This window comes from Haemaphysalis longicornis, unplaced genomic scaffold (assembly GCF_048455015.1).
Source record: "Haemaphysalis longicornis isolate Haplotype H1 unplaced genomic scaffold, Haemaphysalis longicornis Haplotype H1 scaffold_1, whole genome shotgun sequence".
Taxonomy (NCBI): Eukaryota; Metazoa; Arthropoda; class Arachnida; order Ixodida; family Ixodidae; genus Haemaphysalis; species Haemaphysalis longicornis.
The window spans coordinates 155792472-155818054 of record NW_027526203.1 but is presented as its reverse complement, the minus strand read 5'-3'; the positions used below and the strand labels follow the sequence as shown (position 1 = coordinate 155818054).

Here is a 25583-nt window from a genome sequence, read left to right as displayed (position 1 = left end):
GAAGTGCGTACCGATGCGGAGTGCGAACAGGGGGGTCAAAACAATACCTCAATGAGGAGGGGATAGAGGGGGGATGCCCCACTCAGAAAATTTCAGGGCCTGTGATCCGAGTAGATAAGCGCGCAAAGCCGGCATCAGCCGGCGGCAGCGTAAGGGATTTTGCTTCGTGAGAAAGGAAGTTTTATCAGTGACAGACCAAGACAGACAGGCATGGTGAAAAACAAGAAGGCGTAGGAGCGCCGCCTCGGGAACGCTAAACAAACTTTCCACTATTTTGCATAGTTTCCGAGAAGCGGCGCTCGCTGGCGGACACGAAAGCACGCTGGAAGGCTACGGAGCGGGGAAGGGTAGGAGAGAGCAACAGGAGAGTGGCTGTTTGGCCATTTTTCGCTCACGCGTTAGGCACTGTTTATACAGGCGGCGTTGCACGGGTTATATTGCACATGCCCATTGGCAGACTGTAGTAAAGAGATATTCTTCATCAAATCGAGCTGTTTGAGCGCAAACGCAGTGGCAGCTATTTTGAACACTGCAGATTACACGAGGCATCCGACAGTGGCATTATCTGCGCGCTTTACCGAGCGTTTTATTGCGCAGAATTATTCTAGCAGCGTAGTGTCAGCCGTTAACGGCAATGACGCAATCGTCATTTTTTTTTTTATCGATGAAAAAATGCCCGCCGTTCAAGACCGTCTCTCCGGTTGCTGCCAGTTTCACGGTGTGCGACAACTGTACTGGGCGCGGTAGCTGAGGTGTGGAGTGCTTCACAAGTGCTTTCCGCCAACTTGGCATGGCCCGTTCGAAGACCTACACGGTATTTGGATTCGGCCCCGGCCTCGACTTGAGGCCCACATATTTCGTGGATGACATCGCTTCGAACCGAGTGTGCAGCGCCTGCGGCCTGGTGCCTTCAGCGACTGCACTGTTGCCCTGCCGCCATGTGCTGTGCCGGCCGTGCTACCAAAGCTGCGCCTCCGGACACAACCGCTGCCCCCTGGACAAGGAGCCGTTGGAAGAAGACGACGTGGTCTGGTTAACCTTCTCCAAGGACCGGCTACTGAAACGTGAGGTGAGTGCATTTGCTAACTTATGCTGATTCACAGACGATCGAAAAGTTTAACGGCGAACGCGAGCGATGGCCAAATTGGAGTGCACAGAAGTCCTGTATGAGCTTTGCCAGAGTTGCGCGTCTAGTTTCCACGAGCCGCCGTGCCACCGGTTCCATTTCGAAAGGAAAGCCCGCTGTCAGTGCTGCGCCCTAACCTCCCTTTTCAGTTGTGCGCAGATTCGCGGCTGCGGCTGTCCCACGCAGCGGCTGGCGAAGTCGACAGTACACGCCCGAGCCGACTCTGCCCCGCCGCTGGAATTGGCGCAGGGGCTCCAGCATGCGTGTCGGGTGGCTTTCCCGCACTGCTTTGGAACTCAAGATGGTGGATGGAAGCGCAACTCTTCACATCAAGGAGAGCTATAAACAGGAACTCAAGGCTGAACTGCATGCGGGGCGACCTAGGGTAGATGCGCTTAGATAGCGAGGTTCGGTGGACACATCCGGCTGACCCAACTATAGATGTGCTAATGCTCGTGTTATCGCCAACTCCAGCGAAATGTCGCTGTACCATCACTGCTCAGCAGGGGCGTTTTTAATGCTTAATGCCAGCATTTGATCGACTGCGCCGTGAGGAATGCTTCAGGAAATTCCAGGAAGAAACCTTCAGGAAAGGAAACTCCCGTTTCGTAAGGAATTCCACTACTTTCAATCTGCGTGACTTCCGAGGTTTGATTCTCTTGGAGTTGAGTTTGTGGAGTCATGTGGTTGTAAAGCCCACTGATAAATTTGGAAAATCATGGTCGGCTCACGGAAGTGCACGAAACAAACACCCCCCCCCCCCCCCCCCCTTGCAGGTATTGGCTGCATCGCTTTCAGCAGACCAAAAGGTGCACAAATAAAATGTGCAAAGAGCATTGAAGTCTAGCCACTTCAACACATATCGGGTTCATTGCCCAAAAGAAAAAAAATGGTTGTGGCTTAACTCAGTTATCCTTGGATATGCAAACCAAAAGCTTGGCTTAGTCTGGTTGAGTCTTGGTTTCGCTTGGTTAATGTTTGATTTAGCTATATTGCCGATCACGCCTCAAATCCATTCGGTTCCGTGCAACGTTCACAGGAGGAGGATGGGCAAAAGCGGAGTTCGCCGGGGCGAACGCAGCCTTCATTCATGGCGAATTAACGCGTACCCGCCGCGGTGGCTCAGTGGCGTAGCGCTGGTGAGCACGAGGTCGCGAGTTCGATTCCGGCCGCGGCGGCCGCTTTTCTGGTGGAGGCGAAAAGCAAAAACGCCCGTGTGTACAGTAGCGTGCGATTTGAAGCTAATCGCTCTACCTTCGACCAATAAAGACGATAACGCCCCCGTGTGGTATTATCCGCGCCCGGGACCTAGTTTATGCATTCTTCTCTCCCTCGGTCGCTGTTCCTTCAAGAAGTCATCCCTCCCGCGGCTAGTAAACCAGATACGTTAAGTGAAACGTCGTCGCTGCGTGCGCGATAAGAAAAAAAAAGAGGAAAGGTTACTTGTTTTGCCGCGGGGGTAATAGCTGCTTGAAGAAACAGCGACCGAGGGAGATAATAATGTGCGAACTAGGAACCAGGCACAGTAAAAAAAAAAAAAAAGCCGCGCGGGGGCGTTATCGTCGGGGTCGGTCGACGCTCGCGCGATTACCTTCAAATCGCACGCGACTGTACGAGATTTCGGTGCACGTTAAAGATCCCCAGGTGGTCAAAATTAATCCGTAGCCCTCCGCGCGCCTCATCGCCTGCGTTGCGTCGGCGCGCTAAACCCTACAATCCATCAATTCATGGCGAACGCAACGTTCCTCTTCGCCGGGCGCGAGGCGAGATACGTTGCCCGAGACGACCCAGCGCCGCATGCATGGGAGGCTGCGGGGTGGTCGGCTGCCTCGGCCGCAGCGGCGGCGGAGACCGCTGTTCCTTCTGCACAGAAACGAGTGGAAACGTGGCGTTGTGCGCAGCGCGGACAGCGGGCCCGGCGAATCAGGCGATGCGCTTCGAGGGTTGTACCACCGGGGCTGTGTCTCCGGTCAAAAGGTCACCTTACGCATCCTCCGCGAAATCGCTGGATGAAAGTAGTAAAGCTTTGCTTTAAAAAAAATCGTCCAGCTTGCACTAGTGGTGCAAAGCTGGAGAAACGGCAGAGCTGGCGGCTCCTCTCCCTTCTTCGGTGACCCGGCTATTGCACCTCACATGGATTTCCCTCCTTGCCGCTGGAAGTTCTCCATCACGAGCACGCCCGGAGGAGTTTTTCCGCAAGCTTTCACACAGGACCACGTTTGCACGCGCTAGAACCCGCGGCAACCAGCTTCGCGAACTCTGCCTCTGTAGCGCGAACTCGGCGACTGTCCTGCCCACTTCAGGCGCAAACGCACGTGAGCTTACCAGAAGAATAGCCCGAGAGAGGGCAAGCCACGAACGCTGGGCAGAACATTCTCGAAGGTCGCGCTGGTTCACGCCAGGCGCTCCTCACGAGGCGCACGCGCACGTGCACTGGGCTGAGCTCAGTTTTCTGGTAACGTTCGACGGCGGAACCAGAGTCTTAAACGCCTCTGCTGCAAGAAGAAACAAATTACATTAGGAGATAATGTTTTGCTCTGTGCGTCCTGTCGAAAATGAACGGCAGCGCAAGCCTTGCTGGAAAACCTGGCTGCGTGCTATTGCAATAGGCGCCCAAGAGTCCAGACCTGAATATAATTACGAACGCGAGGGAAATGCGATAAACGCAGTACAACTGTGTTAGTTATAGCGCAAGTGCAGGCTTCCTTTGGGTTGCAGTTCAAAAAGGTAACCAGTCAAACCACCCGCCGCGGTGGTTCAGCGGCTAAGGCGTTGTGCTGCTGAGCACGAGGTCGCGGGCTTGATTACCGGCCGCAGCGGTCGCTTTTCTGATGGCGGCGAAAAGCAAAAAAAAAAAAAAAGCCAGTGTGTACGAGATTTCGGCGCACGTTAAAGATCCCCAGGTGGTCAAAATTAATCCGGAGCCCTCCACTAGGTCGCGCATCATCCCCTGCGTTGCGCCGGCGCGTTGAACCCTACAATCAATCAATAACCAGGCAGCCTGTAGGAGCGGTCCGGATACGTTGACTTCACAGCGAAGGCTAACTCCCCTGTTTTTTTTTTCTTGGGAGCGTACAAAAAAAATTCGTACCCTTCCACTCTGCGAAGGAGGATGACCTGCGAATCAGCGTGGCCTCCATGGAGTGCCCGAAACAAAACACGTTTGTTTATTTACGACAGAGCATACTTCCTAGGCAAAGGACCTAGTGAAATTTGAACAGGCCAGAGCTTTATCCTGGCGGACAAACGTAGAGTTGTCTCTTTCCCTCCCGCGTCGTAGACATGTTACCTTTTGTGTAACACGCCAACCCAATCCACTCTACCACAGATGACACCGGACCGGTCGCATTGGGCCTTTGACGGCTATGTTGAACCTCGCGCCAACACAACGCATGTGTCATCTGTAAGGGCATAAAACGTATATATGCGCGTGCCCACCCCCTCTACCACCCTCCTCTCCCAACCCGTGCACGCATAAACCGGCAACCAGTCATGAGCGGGTGCTTAGAAGTGAAAGATACTGTCGAACATTTCGCTCTAAAAGCCCTTTAAGCTGAACCAGTAATATTGGCCCACGTCGGCTGTCCAAACGGACCAGTTGCTGTTCATCTGGGATGGATTCGCAGCTACACGACCACCTGTAGCTTAAGGTGGCAGCGGCGGCGGCAGCGGCTTTCTGTGGTTTTCGCATGCATTCACGCGTATGTTCGGGCTGACGCTTCTAAGGTTGCGCTGTTCTTCCTCCAAGTGAGCGACATGCGCCCGTCCCATAGCGAGTCGAAGGCCTCGACCTTTATTCCAGCCGACACACACGTGGGTGTCTCTTTTGCTGCCCAGTCGTAGGCATCTTATTGTGTGTGCAACACACCAACCCAGCCCCAAACCTCTCGATTACGGAGGACAGCTTACTGGGCGCATAGGGCCATGAGACTGCCACGTTGAAATCGTGCACCACGCCAACTGGTATGGCTTCGGTACCGGGATGAAGCGCTGCCGTGCCATGCCCCCTGCCTTTACCCCCAACGCGTGCACGCCTAAACCGGCAACGAAGGATAGGCGCCTAATTAGGCGTGAAATACACTGGCAAATGGAGAGAGAAAGACTTTATGTGTGACCATACTAAGATTTATCATTCTTCCGTCAGAACTATGACCAGCTGGTCAACGAGGGCCGCCGACGCGACAATGTTGCTCGGAATGGCTTTCAAGCTAAAGAAGAACAATGTGCTCACGCCGGCATTCCAACGGGGCAAGTTGCTTTCAACAGCTAGTGAGGTGGAATTTGAAGCGGCAACGGCCGCGGCTACATTCTCGGCGGCGGTGGCGGCGGCTTTTGGGCGTCTGTACACTCATTCGCGCTGGTGTTTATTCCCCGCAATCACCTGATGACGGCGCTACGGCCGCTGTCAGCCGACTGCGCAACTTGGGAAAGAGGCATCAGTAGTGGCGAGGGGAATAATCGTTGTGATAGCCTTTGTAAAGGAGGGATTGGCGGTGGCGAGAAGTAGTCCCGGAGTGGCGCCGAGTAAATCTGCTTTACCGGAGTGAAAACTGGGGGGTAAGACATATACTGCCTTATAGTGAACACATAAAGAGATATACAGACTTATACTGCTCTACAGATTACAGTGCATGAAATATGAGATAATCCGCCTCAACCTGCCCTCCGGGAGCTTTCCACTTGATTACCTTGGTGCTCATCCAATCAGTCCGTCACCCTCCCGCAAACGCCATGCCAGTGAACAGCAGGGCTTGGCTGTTACTTACACTGTTGTGCCTTATCCTTTGTTATAAAATAGCCCCTTGTAATATTTAACGCATGCGGCAACAGTACATTTTTTTTTCTGAATATTTTTTCACCGTGTGATTTCAATTACTGAAAATGTCTGCGCTCTAGAGTATATACGCTGTTAGTAATCCAGTACGCTCATGCATGCGACACATCTTTTATCCTGGCTTGTATGCTTTATATTAGTTTTTGTATACTCCAATTGTTTTCACTGAAAGCTGTATATGTCTCGGTTTCACTGTGTAGCGAGTAAGGCAAATCTGCGTAGCGAGTAAGGCAAATCTGCGTGGAACGGCACTTCTCCCTTTCCAGAGCTAGTGTTTGTGTTCGCTTCTTAATTGGAATGCTCCTTGAAACACGTTATGGTGCATGTCTTTACCGCACAGACACGAGCAGCTGGAAGGGCTTGCGGAGCGACGATTTGTTTGGTGTCCTTCCCGTCCATGCACGCGCACATCGCCGTCACTCCTTCACCCGTGCATTGTGAGAGGGTGGAAGGGCGGGGGGGCATTAACGCCCGTCAAGGGTACACGCGCTCACCGATTACATGCTATAGTTGTGCTGGTGGAAGATTTCAACGAGGGTGTCACATAGCCCGATCCGACCTTGTTGGGTTCGCGTGTTACACAGACAGCAAGATGCCTAGGACACGGAAGGAAAACGGATATCCGCATGTTTGTCCCCTAAAATAACTCTGGTCCTTCGAAGTTTCATAATGCTAATTAGATAGAAAGTATGCTCAAACGCAAATTACAAACACACGTGTTTTCCTTTGTGCACACCGTGGGCTCCAACCAGCTTCGCTGGTGAATCTTCAGAGTGAAAGGGCACTGAAATTTCGCTTGGTTTGTTGTATGTAGTGTTCGGATGATGAATATCGAGCAGTGCCTATTGTGCGCACTAGTTCACCGCTTCTGTACGCACCCCGTTGCTCTGACACTGTGTCATGTATTGTGGACATTCCCTTCCTGCAATGAATACCATGATTGGCCCTACACCAGTTTCTGTGAACTTTTTCAATGCGAGTCGATGGGAAACATGTCGGCTGGTTTACATCCAATTGTGGGGCAATGCATTGCTTTTTGCTGACGCTTAATATCGCATTTGTTACCTTGGAATTCCACGAACATGACATCTTTTCTGTCACATTGCTTATCTACGCAGGCGATGTCATGACACTTTGCGGTCTGCACGCATAAACATCCCTTCGCACTGCATCCCCTCCGCCAAGCCCTCGGTGTTCATGCTTTTGTTATATGAGCTGATAAGGAAACTTCAGCCTAGAAAGTGTGCTATCCACAGGTACTTGCGAGGCAGGAAGAAGACTCCAAGGCTAACTTTATATCAGTCACTGCACAACTACGGGTAGTGTGACTTGAAAATGAATAAGTTTGGTGCGGCTATCGACTGGTCTGAAAAGCCCGGCAACTGTCCACCATTTTGAAATTCACACGTTCGAACGCAACAAGAAATGAGAGCCCGCACATAGGTGGCTGAGCGACTCGTGCGCGCTGGTCTTTACCCGCGCCTACTTTCCCAGGCAGTTTCAGAGGCTGACAATACAACATCGGGCGAGAATAAAGCCTCATTCCGAAGATGCGTTTGATTTTCTCACCCCGGTTGCCATGTTGCGTAGACACGCCCAACTAAATACGAACACGGAGCTTGTGAAACAGCGTGAAGCAGCCAAGCGCCTCAATAGTTTCCACATTCAAGTGGTTGCAGCGCTACACTCGCTTCTCTATACATGGCTTGCACATGACGTCACTACTGCCCTTTCCGGTGCACTGCTCTCAGCTTTGCCAGCGCTACTCCAGATAAGGGCAGCAGATACTTTCGCAGTCTTTCACAGTGACCGCAGTGCACCAACATGACAGCTACAGTTAGGACAGTGCAAGTTATCAATACTGAGCCACCCGTGACAACCCTAGAAGACCCACCACCATGGTGTCATGCTATTATTACTAAGACAACAAAGCTTCTTCTCAGTGACCAGCCAGCTCTTACCACCAATGCGGCCGTCCGTAAACGTCACTAAGTAATATACACCGAACTAGCTGCTCTACGTGGGGAGGACTGATCACATCCAGACACATCCAAAACTTCAACCCAGACGCTTCACCTCTCCAGGCCCCACCACTCCAGGCCCACCGCAATTCCAGCTCCAGAGCATACATGGCGCTACCAAAGCAGCAAGCGCACTGCGCAACATCGGAGGCACGGCTGAACATTGCAGATTTGATCAGCGCATTGGAGGACCTCACGCAAGTGAACAAGATGCCTCAAATATGCATGCTAACACACCACCTCCACAAGATGGCACATCTTATGATGCGGATGCAATGGCAGCAGGGGCATGCTCCGAATCTTAAGAATCAGTTATCTGATCAAATTTCCAATCCAAGTTCCATTTTAATATAGCTACCGTGCAAAAACGCCCAACACACGAGGAAAATATGCAACGAGCGTTGACTTCCCACTGAATGTAATATGAAGAAACGTCTACCTTTTATACGCACCCATCATGTTAAAGACAAAAAAATCAAAGGCGAGAAAATAACATACCCTCAAAACCAAGAAAAATGCACACCACATGAAAATGCGTTCTCGCAATTGACACAATATAAAAGAAACTAGGCTATGTCGTATCCCATGGACACCACGTGTTAGATGAAATATCAACCTTTTTGTTATGACGTGCTTGACGCCCTGCTAACGCATATGGTACCTAATTTATGAATTTTATGTGCGGCTATTATCCTCACACGTAGTTTGACTTTCGCCCCTGCCTACCCCCACGCACATTTCAAGCTGTGGTTTTCACCCGCAAGATTTCCAATGCGAGGCTAGAAGACCATCGTTTCTTTTCAAAACGTTGTTGCCGTGCTTTCTCAACCTGTCGCTTATGTTTGCCAGTCTGACGGACGTATACTTACCCAGAATGTTTTAGCGGAATGCCATTAATGAAATGTCGAACACATGTGACGTACGCACATGTTTTATGTAGCACCTAAGGTGACGGAGGGCATCCTCGGTAACTTTAAAGCGCTGGACACATGTACGATTGGTACACGCGATTCGCATGCGACTGATCGTTACGACTGTTGCCACGACTAGTCGAACGCGTGAATTTGAGACACATGACCCGATGCGCGCGTACAATGCATCGTCGGCGTCGCTCCGCCCACTGTTTTTGCTCCATGGTCAACTACGACGATCGCTGAGCTGAATTTGTAGATTCCGCGCGTTTGTTCGCAAGAAATGGATAGCAGGCAATCGTGAAGCGTTTTCTGCCTTCGGAAACAGTCCGCGCACACGCCGGCCGCGCCTGCCAGCTCGGCACACTCAGCGGCTCGAACCGGCGCAGACCACGGTAGCAACCGCTTGTCGCTGCTCTTCTGAATCAATGTGATCGTTAAAATGAAGTTCCACATGCGAGAAAGTAGGTGTTAGTGTGGCAAAAAAGTATGCTAGGGATTGTTGTCAGGGCTTATTTTAAAAGCGGCGATCAGATATCTGCCCCAATGCAAACCTACGCTGACCGGTCGCCGCGGCGCGCGGTGCGCCGACCGGCCGAGAGATGGCAATACCTGCGCGGAAGCATCGAAACAGGCTACGCAGATGTCTTGGTCACCGATCGCTGAAACGGCAGTTATAGCTTAAATAAAGTTCCACATGCGAGAAAGGGGATGATAGTGTGGTGAAAAGTTGTGTTACAGGTTGTCATTCGCAGCTGCACAGATAGCGGCGATCAAATATCCGCTAAGATGCTAAGCCTAAAGTTCCCATTCCCCGAGCCGGCCTGCGCGCCCGAGCAACGCAAGCCGGTTGCGGGCTCAGCGGGCTCTCATTGGCTGTGGCCTCACGACGATCTCAACGACGGCACGACTGCATCTGGCTTGCCAGTCGCACGTCGTGAGCCGCCTCCGACCAGCGATCGACGCCAAAACGGGTCCTAACGATCAATCGTAACGATCAGTCGCATGCGAATCGCGTGCACTAGTCGTACATGTGTCCAGCGCTTAAATCTTGCCATCGTTCGGATGGGCACGATAAGTCTCCTAAGGAAAGCGAGAAAAAAGGTTGTCGTTGTTCCGCACATTCATGGCTTGTCTCACGGTTTGAAAAAGATTGGTAACCGTGTACACTTGAAGGTAGAGCTTAGCGCTGCCCACAGGATTGTGAATGCCAAGAATACAACCAAGTCAGGTTTGAGAAATCATGGTTTCTACGTAAATCGACGTGTTCAGTACATCCCATGAGTGGAGCTTGTCGTTTATCGCATTCCACTAAAAATGTTGGTCAATATACGTCTGCCAAACTGGCAGATGCTTAAATGTCTGGTAAAGGGAGCACGACAACAACGTAAGAAAAGGCAATGATCGATGGTCTTTCGTTGCAAATCCTGCGCGTGCAAACCACTTTGGCACGTACGAGGTTGTAGGAAGGAACGGAAGTCAAACTACGCAAGACGTAATAGCAGCACGTAAAATTGACAAGTTAGGTAGCAAATGCGTTAGCAGGGCGTCCATCACGTTGTTACAAAAACAGCTGATATTCACTGCGTCGAAAAAAGACGAAGACGACAGAAAGAACATGAGACAACGCGCACACATGCAACTAACTTTGTTAGGAATAAACACGCTGATACCCGATCCCCACGCCACAAAGTCACTCCTACCCTTCCGCCATACGAAACTTCTGTGACTCTTTTCTGCGGAGTGAACGTTCAGTATGAATAACCAACCCGCCCACGCCTACACCTTCTTACAAAAAGATATTAATTTTCCTTCTAACACGTGGTGATTATCAGGTACGACATAATCTGATGTCTTTATAGATTGTGTCAAGCGAGTGAAGGCATTTTGATGGGGTGTGTGTTTTTCTTGGTTTTGTGGGTCTGTTTTTAATTTTCTTTTATTTTTTCTGTCATTCACATAATGGGTGCGTATAAAAAGTGCCAGTTTCTTCATAGTAAATTCAGTTGGAAGGCAGCGCTTCTCCCGTTTTTTATTTTTTTTTCTGGTGCCTTTGTCCTTTTCGCGCTGTAGCATTTTTAATTAGAATAGCCAACTAGCCCAAGAGCAAACACCGTGTTTCGTACCTGAAACTACCCCACACCCCCTACGCTGCGATCCGCACTACCTTTCTTTACCCCGAAAATCGCGCCTCAGACGGGACACGTGTTTTAATTCCCGCGTGTGTAAGCTTTGTTCTTTAGTCTTTCTCAGGTGGACGAAATATCTCTGGGGTATGTTCAGGATGGGGTAGCACTCCCACGCTCAGCCGACCGGAGTGAGGGGCCCACGCCCGAACATTCAGGAACTGACTCGAGAGGCATCCGCTGTGGATGTGCTCTGCCACAAAGGCCGTTTGAGAGAACGCAAGCACAGAGGCTACTTTCCACTTGGCTGAACGGTATGAAAATAGCCACTGAGCGCAGAAACACGTCCTACAAGCCTTACTGAAGTTTCTACGTAAAACTGAAAATTGTGCATTCCTAGACCTGAACTCGCAGTAGGTGACTGTTGCTTTGCTCACAATCGTTTACTTTCATATCATTATGGTTCTTGCTCTTTTACCCGATTTTTCTTTCTCCACGCTTGCTTTGATATGCTACGTGGAAAAAAAACGAAGCCAAAACGTTTTGAACGTACTCAGTGCCCTGCATTTATTTTCTGGAATGGCTTACAATGCAATTTCACTGGGAAAATGCGAGACGCTGGAAACGGCCAGGAAAAAGTCTGCAGACCTGTGGTCTTCAAAAAATGTAGCTAAGATAATTGTTCAAACAACAAAAAATTCTGACCATCATAACCTTGGAAGCTTGCTAACGTATAACAGTTTGCAACCGCCGTGCGTTTGTATCTTGCCAAGTGGAATGTTCGATGCTGCGCGCCATCGTGGCTGAACTTAGGACTTCTTTTCTGGTGACATCCCCCATAATACCGAAGCATCTGGTTTTTGCATTGTGAAAGATCAACCTTCACATCAACAGGAAAGCCACCAGCCTCGATAAAGCACCACGGCTAAATACACCACACGAGGTTGCAAATGTTACCACGCTCACTCTCATGCTTAATCATAGCATTCCCCGCATAAGGTTTCGTGCATATTGTTTCGTGCCATATATTCAGAAATTTTTAGACTCACCCGCAGCCCTTGAAATTTCACTCCAACGTGCTCTTTTGCTTTTTTTTTCAGATTTTCTGCTGGAATAAGGGCTACGGCTGCAAAGCTGTGGGCCATGTCTCCAAGATCCTCGAGCACTTCTCTGATGACTGCGGGTTCCACACGGTATTTTGCCCAGAGTGTGACTGCCGAATTGCGAAGAGGAACATTGTAGACCATCATGAGTCCAGTTGTCGTGGAGCAGACGACGAGAAACCGTATTATGTTGACGTTAACAAAAATATTTCCCTAGTCAAGCAGGAAGTCGGAAAGGTTAGAGCGAAGGTTTCATTATTGCAAACATGGTTGCAAGAAAACATTGGTCAAATTCCTAGTGATGGAGAAAACTCGAAAAAAGTGTCACTCCCGTGTGTGCCGGTCGTGGGGCTGCAGCAGTGTTCTAATATCACTCTCGTAAACAGCGTGCATTTAGGTCTCGCGACCATGACAGAGGTCAGCAAAGCACACGATACGCTTAAGGCAAACTTAGAGGCAGTCGAATGTTCAGTATATGATGCCAAGAGTATAGCCGATAAGGTCAAGGAGTCCCAAGTCAGCATTGACGACTCGTGCTCGGAATCGAGATGCTTACTCAAGGAGCAAACTAGGCAGATTAACGCCACGAAAAATGACCTCGAAGACAGCCTCAAGTCAATAGAGACTACTATGGCTGAGTGGCTTAAGAAAAAACCTGCTACCGACGAGAGTGTCACTGAGTTGAAGACCCAACTTTCGTCCCTAGAGAAAACTTCACAAATAATTTTTGGATTAATACTAGATAACGCCGAAAATGGTTCTTCATTTCTGGACTGGACCATCACTGATTGGTCGGCAGCCCTTGAAACCGCTAGTCAGTCAGACAAAAAATTGATACACCCTGAGGAACCAAAATACTTCTACGGATATTCGATCCTCCCAGGAATTGAAGTTGAGACATTGTGCGGTGGACAGTGGATTCGTTGTGTCTTCAGCATTCACCAAGGTGAATACGACGAGCTATTGTCGTGGCCATTTCGCAAAACAATTTCGTTTGTGATTGGTCATCCAGCTGACACTAGGAAAGCAGAATTCGCTTGTGCAACCGCGTGGGGTGTGGTGATTGATAGAATAAAGAAACCGAAAGACACGCACAACGAAATAGTCCGCATCTTTCGGGACTTCAGGGTAAGCGATCTTGAAAAGGATGGTTGTGTTCAAGGTAACGAAGTTTGTATTAAGGTTGCCGTGCGAGCCTAGACTACAAAAAATCGCTTGATGTTTTTTCATGCGTTACCTCCACGTCTAATATTACGTGTCCTCGTTTTTTCGATGTTTACTTCAATGTTGGTGTGTACATTGGCCGATCTAAAACGGCTTTTATGTTGTGAGCATGGTAGATATTCGGCAAATGCATTTTTTACAAAAGATTGAGCCAAATCAATTTATTTGCTTGTTCTCTCGTCGTGCAGCGCGAACTGTACTGCCGACTGCTGTGAACTGTGACTGCCGGGGCAGAAATGCAAGTGAAATATAAAAAAAAATTAGTTCACAGGTGATACCCTTCTCCGGAGCATGCGAGGTTGCCATTGGGGGCATTCTACTAGCATCAGTACATAACCGTGCACTGAATTGATTGTGCAATGATTTTGTTTTCCACGCTTAGTGTATTTATATTTTACACCAAATAAAAATAACCAAACTTATATCGTGCTTGGACTAACCTTCTTTCTTGTGTAATGCCTTCACTTAGTAATGGCAAGCAGGATATTTCTGCTTGCTCTTTCCTATTGTGGTTTATGCTCATCATCTTAGCTGAATAAATTATGCCAACATTAATCAGTGTTCCGCGTCTGCTGGACCATGACAAAGCATGTTTTACCCACCAGCGCATACCTCTGAATAGAGCCTGTAAGTCAAACGCGCGTGCGATGGAAAAGTGAGGTGCCCTGTTCTGAGCAATCAGCATGCATAGGGCGCAGCCGAGGAAGATTGTTCATCAATTACATTTTGTGTCAGTGTCATGATTTCAACCCAAGGCCATTAAAAGGAATGCCACACGAGAAAAAAATTGTTACTAGGCAACACTAAGGAATGTCCATATGTGGCGACGCTGGCGGGAGCGTTCGGGGGGCGCCTTCTGGTACCGTTCGTAGCCAAAATCCTCGAACGTTCATAAGTCTCGCATATTCTCGCGACCAAGTTCCCTTATGCGACGATCGGCGTAAGAAGTTTATGTTGTGCCCTCTTCACATTGAGAGCTACCACATAATTAGGAAGAAACACGGAACAGACGTCATGGCAGAAAAAGAACCCACAGCACTGCGCGCTGGTCGCAACTCGTACTTTATTAGGAAAAAGATTTTCAGTGGGATAGATGCCATAACGCAATTTCATCGGTACTATACGCTATGTTCAGACTACCGACGCAATAGCCTTACCGCGATCTATGGACGTAACAAACGGCGTGTCGCGCAGTTCGGTTGGCTGAGACGTGAACGAGACATCGTTCTTTAAAGTTGCCGCCACAATTGGGGCAACAGTCTGAACCCGGCCTAACACACGCAGAGAAATTGAATTCCTTGAAGCACACGTGATCACTGAACGTGTGGTTCAAGGAATTTCAAAATTTCAACGCAGCACCCTGCAGATTCAGCGATGTGTGGCTTATACACATTGACCCTCCCGGGTTGATATCGAACGTTTCGACTATCTCTCCGTCCTGCCCTTATGCATGTACATGGCAGTTGTAGCTTTTTCTTTTTTTAAAAAAAAGAGAGGCCTAGAGTAATTTTTCCGCACTCCTTACAGTGCGATGCCGGGAGCAGACGGTACACGACTGATTGTGCGCAAAGCAAAACTGCTTTCCGTGTTTTACTTGCTGCCTCAGCTGTCGTGCTGCTACCGAATTATTCATCCTCTCCTCTACCCCGGAGCAAATCTGACTGGCCCTTTTTTTGGCGGGAAACATGACGTTCACACCGTATCCGGAGCCAATTTTTTCGATACCGTGTGACAGCCAATGAACGTAGGGTTTTTTTTCCACTCTTGTCCTTTGTTGTGGTTCTGATTTCGACGCAACAGTCTCACTAGTTTGCTTTATGGCGCGTCTGGCTTTTTCGCTCGTTGACCATTTAACCTGCAAATCAAACCATTTAACCTGCAAATCATAACTTGCCCATGAAGCGCGCGCATGACAGCTCTTTCGTGGTCAGACTTCGCACGCGCACCTGGCATTGCACTGTCAGGAGCGCGAAAAACGTGTCTGTAAACTTCGGTTCGAGAAAAAACACAACTGTCGACTGTTGTAGTACATGGTCATGCACAAGCACTGGGCAAGACGCAAAGGGAGATAGTCGAAGCTTGCCATGTCAACCCATCGCTCAATCGGCAGTGTGCTGCATTAGAATTCCTGGAAGCACAGGTGCAATGATCCCAATGTATGCTTTGTTTTTTTGTTTGTGTATGGTGTTGGTGTCGATGAGGTCCCTGGCGGACAACCCTGCGTTTTCCACCATGGGGAGAGCGATGGAATACGCTGTAAATGACGGAAAACACTGGAAAACGCCGAGCTGGACGACAACACCGGGAGTTTGCTGGAAAGCATCGAATAACACGGGACTGGGCACCAGCCAGGGCGAACGGGATAGCATGAACGGGATAGTACGGTCTCATGGCGCCGCTACTGGGCTGGACACGGGAATGCCGTGCGTCGGTTACTTGGTCGACTGCTTGTATTCCAGCGGCGCGATCGACGCAGATGCTCCTAAATTTGGTGTTTGCTTCTCGTGCGGTGCCGCAAAACCCCACTTTTATAGCGTGCGCTGCACGGAAAGAATACTGCGTACGAGTTACGATCATCTCGTTCAATTGCATTGCGAGCGTCTGTCGTAATGAATTGAAAAAATATATAAAGCACGACTGTAAAAAGGACGACGGGACAAGCGCTTGTCCCGTCGTCCTTCTGTACTATCGTTGTCTAAGTCGCGCTCTATATTTTTTTCAATCATAATGCACGTTTGAAAAACCTTCGCTACAAATTTGCAATTAATAACGCAACTTAGGACAAATCACGTTAATAGAGAGTTTTAGCAGCCCGTCTGTTCCGTCGCGTACATTGTTACCGGGTTTGTAAAGCTGCTTCAATAAATAGTGAAAGTGTGCGCTTCATTTAAAGAAAACTACATAAAAATGCATCACACCATCGCAAACACTGGGTAATTGTCTTAGCTGATCTGCGGGCCGCAAAAAGGAGCGAATATAAATTAACCCCTTGCCACAAATAAAAAAACACGTGCAAAAGAATTCTATCAATTGGATGCATACCATGTGTTCTCTGAACAAGCTAGTAAACAAAAAAATACGAATGTTTAATTTCTAACAATAACTGGTAAGAATCAAACTTGGTATCAATGTAAAGATGCAATCACTGTGCTAGATTTATGTTCATCACTCACGTTATGCGGAAATAAAAATATAACGGGTGTTTCAAACAAGCAAGCACCGATAATTCGGTCGCCGAAATGTCCGTGCACCGATATGTCCGTGCACCGAAATGTCCTAGACCCCGAAGTGAGGACTCCTCTAGCGACGACGAACCGTGGTGCCTGGGATTACTGGCGCTTTGATGCGAGTACGAATCTCGCAGGCAGCGTGATTTAGAATACGTACAATGGGCTTAGACAATCGACTGAAATTGCAATTACCCCTGCATGACTGGCAGGTATCGTGCGTGCGTACTCTTCGAGGTATTGCTGCAACACAGAGACGTGCGCTTTTCGCCACAGGATACCCTTCCAGGCCTTGCTTTACAAATGCCTTGTCAACGGACCAAGGTTCACCAAGGCAAGGAATCCAGCTAAGTGACTTTCCATTTTAGTTCTCTCACGTTCTCTTACGTTTTCCCTTTTAAATGAAACAGGTTCAAGAAATATTTGTTTACTTGTGTTTTGATGGCCCTAAGGTATACAACAAAGCAAATTTTCGAACGGTTATTGTCGATGCTCGATTCATATTTTCCTATATCCGGGAGAATAAATTTGCTTTCATGAACCGATTGAGCGTTATTGACGGAACGCAATGATGGAACAATGCTGTCAGCGGGGCGAAATCAGCTGAAAAGTTCCCAAATGAATATGGCTAAATTTTGTAGCGCTACTTAGGTTTCCGTGAAGGAAGGACCTCTGTATTTCCTGTTAGCAGCTATGCGGGTTTGTAGTTACACGGCTATTAAAGAAAAAATAGGGCAGACGGGGCTCTCTGGCTCGACACAACATTGTAACCGATGTTGAAATAAACTTTGATTTGATCTTAGAAAAAAGCGTGGAATAGTCGACTACGCAGAAAAAGGACTACTACTTTATTGCGAAAAATAGACATTGGTAGTACGGTCGATGTTAACGCAACGTGTATCACCAACTCGCGGAACTTTTTTTAATCGTGCTACCACCTTCATCCCAGATTTTTAACTCAATGCTTTATAGGGCGATACGAAGGGAAAATCTTGCGGTCCTGTGTACGCAGAAACGTCCTGCACCGCAACCCCTTGCGAAAGCGGAAAAAAAAAAACAGGTTCGAGAGGAGTTGGTAATAGACACCCTGACGTCTACCGGGACTGGTAAGTGGAAACGGCACATTAGAGGTAGCGAAAAATTATAGCCAGTTCCACGCTTGCGAAATCTGATGAAGCAGCACAGCTGACATCGTCACTCTGGCGGCTACCTCCCGCTGAGGCAGGGATCGCTCACAACGCCACTCGCCGCCGTATGTATACGTTGTGGGGACCAGGGTTCTTACGGCGACGTAGCTCGCACTCGAGACTCGGCCGCAAGGCTAGCTCCACTGAACTCCGCCGCGGACCGCCAACTGGCGCAGCGGCAGCGAACAGCAAGGTAGACAGACACAGAAATCGCCAACACCGACGTTTATTGCCACCGCAAAAAGGAACGTCGGGCTCGTCGCTTTGCCACCGCCAAAACCACCTGGTCAGGACTTGAGAAACAGGCGCGAGGGCGGACATAGGAAGGCCAAGAGGAGCAACACGTACCTACGTCCGCTCCCGATGGTGGCTGGTATCCAAGAGGGCCTGCCACCACCGTCCACCCCCGGATATGGTGGCTAGAAGGGGGTGGACGGCGTGGACATCCCCTTCTAGCCACCATACCCCGAACCCCAGACTGGCCCGCCGGCCCTCAGGACAAACCGGTCCCGCGTGGGGTCGGCTGCGCTCCTCCCCGTATCGTCCCGCGACGGGGAAACGCAAGACCGCTGGGAGAGAAAGAGAGAGAGACAGACCACCTCTCGCCTCTGCGGCGAGCCTTGAGAGATAGGGAAGATGGTGTTCATGGGCGGAGCTTCGGCGTCACGAAGGCCTGTGACTTCAAAGAAAAAACAAAAACACTTCTCCGGGTTGTCTTCTGCTCTTCGACACATCTGTGAGCGTAGCTGGGATTGCTTCGGCGCAAACAAATCAAAACCAAACCGCATCGCGCTTCGCTTCAACGCTTTGTCACGGAAAACGCATACAGCAGCCTAAATGTTCTTGTAATATAAGCACATTACCAAACAGTGTGGACTCTTAGGCTCGCCTGCTTCCCAGGGAAAGGTGCGGCTCACGCCGCTGCCCGCGGCATTATTTTCCAGGTTTGCCCGTCGAGAGTGGACGACTCGGTCACACTTCGTCCAACCCATTCTCTCTTGATACCCGGGCATTCGCAGCCGCATCCACTACTATACCTCTCCAAACTTCACGCTGCCGCTTTCAGGACACCCCCATTCTATGCCACATCTATCCCAGCTAATACCCTTACAACTGACACTCTTGTGAAGCTCTTTGCACCACATACCACCCGGTGTAAAAATGCCTAGTGTTGCTGGAAATCCCCATACTACTCAGCCTCCCATTGCCGTTCGCAAAGCAGTGCGAGTGCGGGCCACGGAGCAAGAATATATAGGAGGCTGTAATGGACCTCGAGGTCCTCCGGCTGCCAAGCCGTCGAGAGAGAGCCGAGAGCGCACGTCTGATGAGAATGAGGGCTTTAATGGAACAGGGTACCGTGGAGCGCGAGCGCGTGCCACCGCTCGGTCCGTGCTGGTGAAGATGATGATGATCAGCGTCTTCTGCTATGTACGAAGAGGAAGAAGTTCCTACATTCTCCCCCGCCGACAGATGACGCTAGTTGGCTTCCAAGGGGTATAAGAGTTGAACGGGACGGTCGACTGTCTTTCCACAAGGCAAGTGTAAGGAGCAGGAACGGACTTTGCCATCACGCCCGCGATGAAGTTCTTGAATCCTTGCAAGAGTCCACATCTGCCTTGGACGCTGCTTTTCGCTGACGAGAACCACGTTTCCTTCCTCCAATGAATCGACCCCCTTGACCTGGTTGACGGAAAAGTTTTTGAGCTCACTCAAATATTCCTTAGACCAGCGGGTCCAAAACGCTTTTAGGTCATCTTCTCTCTTCCGCCAAAGGATTCGCAGCTGGTCAGCCGATTTGTTGGGGTTCTCCACGGCTTCGTACGGTGGCAACGCCGTAAACCTCCTCCCCACAAGAAAGCTTGACGGAGATAGTGGGCACGGTTCGTTTACGTCGTTAAATACGTAGGTCAGGGGCCGAGAGTTCAATACAGCCTCCACTTCGGTTAAAAGTGTCTCCAATTCCGTGTAACATACTAGGCGCCTGCCCAACATTTTCTTTAAGCACATCTTGATAGATCGGATCAGTCTCTCGTAGAAACCACCCCACCAAGGAGAACTTGGGCAGATAAATTTCCACTGTATTCTAAACGTCGTAAAAAATGTAAGGACATCGGGGTGTCTGATAGCTTTCCATAGCCTTTGAAGCTCTTTCGAAGCCCGCACAAAAGTTCGTGCGTTGTCGCTGTAGAGGGTTTTACACAATCCCCGTCGGGACACGAACCTCCGCAAGGCGCAGATGAAGTTTTCTGTTGTTAGGTCTTCCATGAGCTCTAGATGAATAGCCCTTGTGACGGCACAAGTGAACAGAACAATATATGTCCGTCCTTGAGCTCTGCTTTTGATGTACAAGGGCCCAGCAAAATCAACCCCGCTTACGGAGAAAGGAAAAGCTTCGGTTGTTCTGTCTTTGGGCAGCGGAGGTGTCTCTTGCACTATGGGCTTGGACTGCAGCCGTTGACAGACGAAACATCGTCCGATAGTCTTTTTTACTAGTTGTCGGGCGCGTGGAATCCAGAACCTCTCGCGAACTTGGGTCAGGGTGTCTCGTACTCCTCCATGTAGGACTTGCACATGGGCGTGCTGGATCATGAGATGTGTAAAGTGCGTGTCCTTCGGTAGGAGTATGGGGACCTGGGTTCCGTATGTGTCGCTGGCGAGCACCCTTCCTTGAACTCGCAACAAACCGTCGTCATCGACTAAGAGTCGCAACTCCTTGATTTTACTGTGCGACGGAAGAGGTTTCTTGGTTGCGATGCACTTCACCTCGACATCAAAGTGCAGCTGCTGTTCCACGCGAATGAGGTAATGCTCCGCATGCTGTACTTCTTCGGTGGTCAGAGGCCCGGTCACTTTATCCTCTTCTTTCAGGTTCTTCACGTAACGAAGTACCCATGCTGTGACGCGGAGTAACTTGGACAATGAGCTGAAGCGTTCAGTGTCGATCACCTGTGGCACCAAAATAGTCGTATTCACGGCGTGAGCACCGGTCGTTGCCACCTGCTCGGGTGCGTCTAGTTGTCCACCTTCTGGAATTATTTCCGGCCACAGATCTGGGTCAGTGAGCCAGTCTGGATCGTGCCACCACAGGTGCGATCGCTTTAGCAGGTCAGCCGAGATGCCTCTTGTCAGAAGGTCGGCTGGGTTTTCCCTTCCTAGACAGAAGCGCCAACGTGTGTAATCCGTCAGGTTCCGGATCTCTTGCACCCTGTTCCGCACGAATGTTTTTTATGTCGACGGATCTTTTCTAATCCAGCAGAGGGCAATCTGCGAGTCTGACCAAAACGTAACTTCTTCGATGTCGAGTTCGCAGTTCTTCGTAATGTAGCTGTAGATACGTGCCGCTATTATCGCCGACATCAATTCAAGTCGTGCTAGCGTAACCGTTTTCAGTGGTGCAACTCTCGTCTTTGCAAAGAGAAGGACTGTCCGAGCACTGCCGCTGGCATCGTGAATGGTTAGGTAGACCACGGCTCCATAAGCCGACTCGCTTGCGTCTGCAAAGACGTGAAGGTTGGATGTGCGGTTCTGGCCATCCCTTCCGGCGCCTAAAAATCTTGGGATGACTACATCGTGCAGTAGGGCTACTTCTTCGGCCCACTTGAGCCATATGCTTCGCAGTCGATATGGTAGGGGGTCTTCCCAGTCAAGGTTTTCTCGCCAGATGTCTTGCAGCAGGATCTTGGCTTTGATAAGGAAGGGCGATAGAAAACCCAGTGGGTCATACACCCTTGCGATAGCTTGAAGAACGAATCGTTTTGTCACTTCGTGTTGCTGTATGAAGTGCAGAAGGCTGTTGTTCTTGAAGGAGAACGTGTCCGTTTCAGGGTCCCATGAAATCCCTAGAACTTTCGTCGTCCCTGACGGAGGACAAAGCACCTTTTCCTGGGCAGTTATTTTCTCTTCAAAAGAAGCAGCAACATATGGATCGTTGCTCACCCACTTCCGGATATTCATGGACGCAGCACGAAAAATTTCAACGATCTCCTCATGCATTTTGATGGCTTCTGCACTGTTATCAGCTCCAATGAGAAGGTCATCCATGTACATGGATTCCTGAAGCAGACGGGCTGTCGACGGATATTTCTTTTCGCATCGCCGAAAATGGTGCTTCAATGTAGCTGTCAACAAAAAAGGACTTGAAGTGGCCCCGAAAGGAACGCGAGTCATTCTCCAGATTTCCTGCTCTGGTAACGGTCGACCCGCTTGAGGCAATGTCTTAAACCAGAGAAATCTCAGAGCATCTCTGTCTTCTTCACGTAGGAGAATCTGCAGAAATGCTTTCTCGACGTCAGCGGTCATTGCTACCTTGTACCTTCGGAAACGCAGTAGAAGGGTCACGACGTCGGGGTTCAGGTTCGGGCCAGCTTCCAAGTTCTCGTTAAGCGACTTCGCACCATTTTCATGGGATGATGCGTCAAACACGATTCGCACTTTCGTCGTAGAACGGTCTTCGCGGATCACTGCTCGGTGGAGCATGTAATACAAGCGCCCGCGAGGGACGTTTTCCGTCGGTGGTACCCTTTCAGCGGATCCTTCTTCCAGGTACGTTCTAATGGTAGCGTCATACCTCTCCATGAGGCTGGCGTCTTTTCCTAGTTTTTTCATTAGGATGTGGAGCCGCTTCGCTGCCACAGCAAGGTTATCCGCCAAGTCAACCCTTGGTTTCCACGGAAGCGCGACCTCGTACCGTTCGTTCGCCTTTTTGATTGTTTCCCCAAACTTGGTAATGACCAGATCGTTTTCGGAACTTCGTTCGTCCTCGCACTTGACGCCGATGCTTTCAAAGTCCCAGAAACGGTTAAGGACTTCCGAGACCTCGTTGGCTTCCACGGACGCTCGTAGCACGACAACGTTAGCACAGTGCGTGACATTAGCTCCTAACGGCAGCGGGCCTTGAACAGTCCAGCCTAGCAACGTTTCCACTGCCTTGAGCTTCGTCGTCACTGGCTTCACGTTGCCGGTTACCAGATCCCAGTAGTTGTCCGAGCCAATCAGGATCGTTATTTTGGTTTCTTCGAAACCTCGTGCGCAGAGTGCCTGTGTGTCTAAACGCATTGCTTCCATCGTCTTGATGACTTGGTCATCTGGCACGGGTATATGCTCGTTGCATATAGCATCTACTTCAAGTGCCTCGATGTGCACGGGCCTTTCTGTGTTTTCGGAAACGATGAGGAGACGTACTTTTCTCATTGTTTTTCTCGTTTTCTGGCCTCCAAATACACCCACAGTTAAAGTCTCCTCTTCCAGGAATTCGCAGCCTAGTTTCTGTGACGCATCGGCAGTAATAAAACTTCGTTGGCTTCCGCCGTCAAAGAGGATCCGGTAGCGTCCAGATGACGCAGAGCCTTTGACTGTCGCGGTCAAAGTCTGAAGCAGGACCATGGGGCCAGTTTGACGAGAAACTAGGCTAACGGGCGTAGAAGTCACTTCGTTTCTGCTCGAGGCGTCTGGCGCGCACATGGTAGTGGCATGCCTTCGGGGGCACTTGTCGCACCGCAGTCGGCCTCGGCAGTCTTTCGCCATGTGCCATTTCTTGAGGCACCGGAAGCATCGACCTTCCTTGATGAGCAGCTGCTTCTTCCGTTTTAGGCTCCATTCGTCGCTGTCGCAAACTTCGGAACGATGCTTCACGGACTGGCAGAACAAGCACCGTTGAGGGTTATTCGCCGAGTTTTGCAGAGCCGATACGGTGTGTAAGTTTCGGAACCTCTGTTGTCTAGGTGGCTCTTGTGGTGTCACGGCAACGTCCGGCGTTGTCACAGCTGTTTGACGCTCCACAGCTTCTCGACACCGAACTTGATGGTCGAAAAAGTCGAGAAGCTGCTGGAGTTCTTGTTCGGGTTGTGCCGTCTCGTTCTGTTGGTCAACTACGGCTTGAGTCGAGCTGAATGTCGTTGAAGTACACGTCGGTGACTTGAAGAGTTCGTGGTACTTCAAGACCATGCCGGGCGGTAGCGTTCTAAAGAGAACCTCCCGTAGCATCAAGCAGTAATTAGCGGGACTGGTGCCAAGGGCCTTCAGACTTCGTACATGCACCTGTATCTGATCGTAGAGACGTCGAAGTTGCTGTGTGTTGGTCGACGACGAAACCGGTTTCAGGTCCAGAAGGCTTCTGAGATGATCTTGGACGATGATTCTTTCGTCTCCGAAGCGCTTCTTCAGGATGTCGACTGCGTCCTTGTAGCACTCCTCGCTGGCCTGAAGCCCAGAGATGGCTGACGCGGCTGCTCCGGTCACAAGGGTGTTCAAATAGTTAAATTTGTCCGCAGTGCTCAGTTCGCTGTTGTTGTGCACAGCCGATGAAAAGTGCATCCAGAAACGCTGCCAGTTCTTCCGGTTCCCGTCAAACTTGATTAAGTCAAGCTGGGGCAGCTTAGACTTGCTGGTGGCCGGAGTAGGGCAGCTCATCGGTCGTGTGGGCAGTCTGGTTGCAAGGGCGTTCTGCAGCTCAAAACGCAGGGTCGCTGTCGTGTTCACGACCTTATCGCCGTATCTCCCAGCGTCCGACGTCTCATTATTCAGCAGGTCTTCTGGCTTTTCGTCGAAAATACGGTCGTCGAGCTTCCTGATCTGCTGGTGGAGCGCTTCGATTCGCTCAAGCAGAACGCTCACCTCGGACGCCGAAAGTCCTGGCTGCCCTCGCAGCGCTGCTTCCGCTTCGGCAATTACGCCGTCCAGCTGAGAGCGGAGGCTCTGGCGACGTCGGAATAGCCGTTCCATGGCAGTCAGCTGGCGGCCGGGGATTCTGGGGCCAAGGTCGCCGGCGCCGCGTCGGTTCAAAGGGCTTGCGCGGCTTCGGGCGTCGATGAGGTAGGCCTTGTCGCGAGATCCAGGGTTTCGGCACCATGTAATGGACTTCGAGGTCCTCCGGCTGCCAAGCCGTCGAGAGAGAGCCATAGAGTTTCTTACAGTATACACTAGAGAGGAATCTGGCGCTAGCGTCTACGCGGCTCACATCAAGGTCGTCTGTGTCGTCATGGACCGCCATTATACATCGCGCTCGCCTTAGTTTCATCATTGGCTTGGATTGAAATGTTTTAGTGACCGCAAATTTAAACAAAGTGCCACAAAAACGAGAAGAATAGTGTTCAATTATGTAAGTGCAAAATAAAAACAGGCTGTTTTAAAACTAAGATAAAAAGAAGTAAAGCGTATTTTTGCCGGAACAGTTGTGCCTGCTATTCCGCAGGCCAATTAGTTACGAACAATGTTATTATTTGGGGGGTAACTCATTAGATACTGTGATTTTATTAATTTTACCATTATTTCAAATAATAAGTTGTTTGAAGAGTTTCGAAAGTTTTTTGAGCGTGCCTATGAAAACGTTGCCTTCGGGGTCAACCGGTGCACCGCGACCGCCAGCTAGTTTAACAAGCAAAATGAAAACGTGGCGTTAAACAGTCGTGGACGATGACAAGATAGGACGCATACAAGCGCCCGTATCTGCCGTATCTTGTCTTCGTCGAAGTACGTTTTGTTTCTTCTTTTCGTCGGCTACAAATTTCGCGGCGGCATATTACCCGCTCAGTCATACGTCCTTCGACTGCGGCATGAGCAACGTCAGGTGCAATCACGCATTGCCTGCTGTTTCACTGAACACGGCTACCACAGAAACGCATCAGAAACGGGAGGATTTCTGCTTGCTTGTAGCTCGTAAACATGTGAATGCATAGTGAAGAAAGCAAATCCCAAAAACCGCTTAAGGATCCAGTTGTCATGCCAAGCCCAAGCCAAAAAGGATGTATTCCCATGAACCCCCATGACGACATGGCTTACGAGGCGCAGTTTCCTCTCTAGTATACTTACTAAGAAACTCTATGGAGA

General features: G+C 50.0%; 1 protein-coding gene across 1 annotated transcript; it reads left to right on the top strand.

Moving 5' to 3' along the window:
• Positions 1-714: 714 nt before the first annotated feature.
• Positions 715-13767, top strand: LOC144138327 (TNF receptor-associated factor 3-like). The gene is made up of 2 exons (XM_077670558.1): positions 715-1069; positions 12119-13767. The coding sequence occupies exons 1-2, from the start codon at positions 791-793 to the stop codon at positions 13319-13321; spliced, it is 1482 nt and encodes a 493-aa protein (XP_077526684.1). The 5' UTR covers positions 715-790; the 3' UTR covers positions 13322-13767.
• The last annotated feature ends 11816 nt before the right edge of the window (positions 13768-25583 follow it).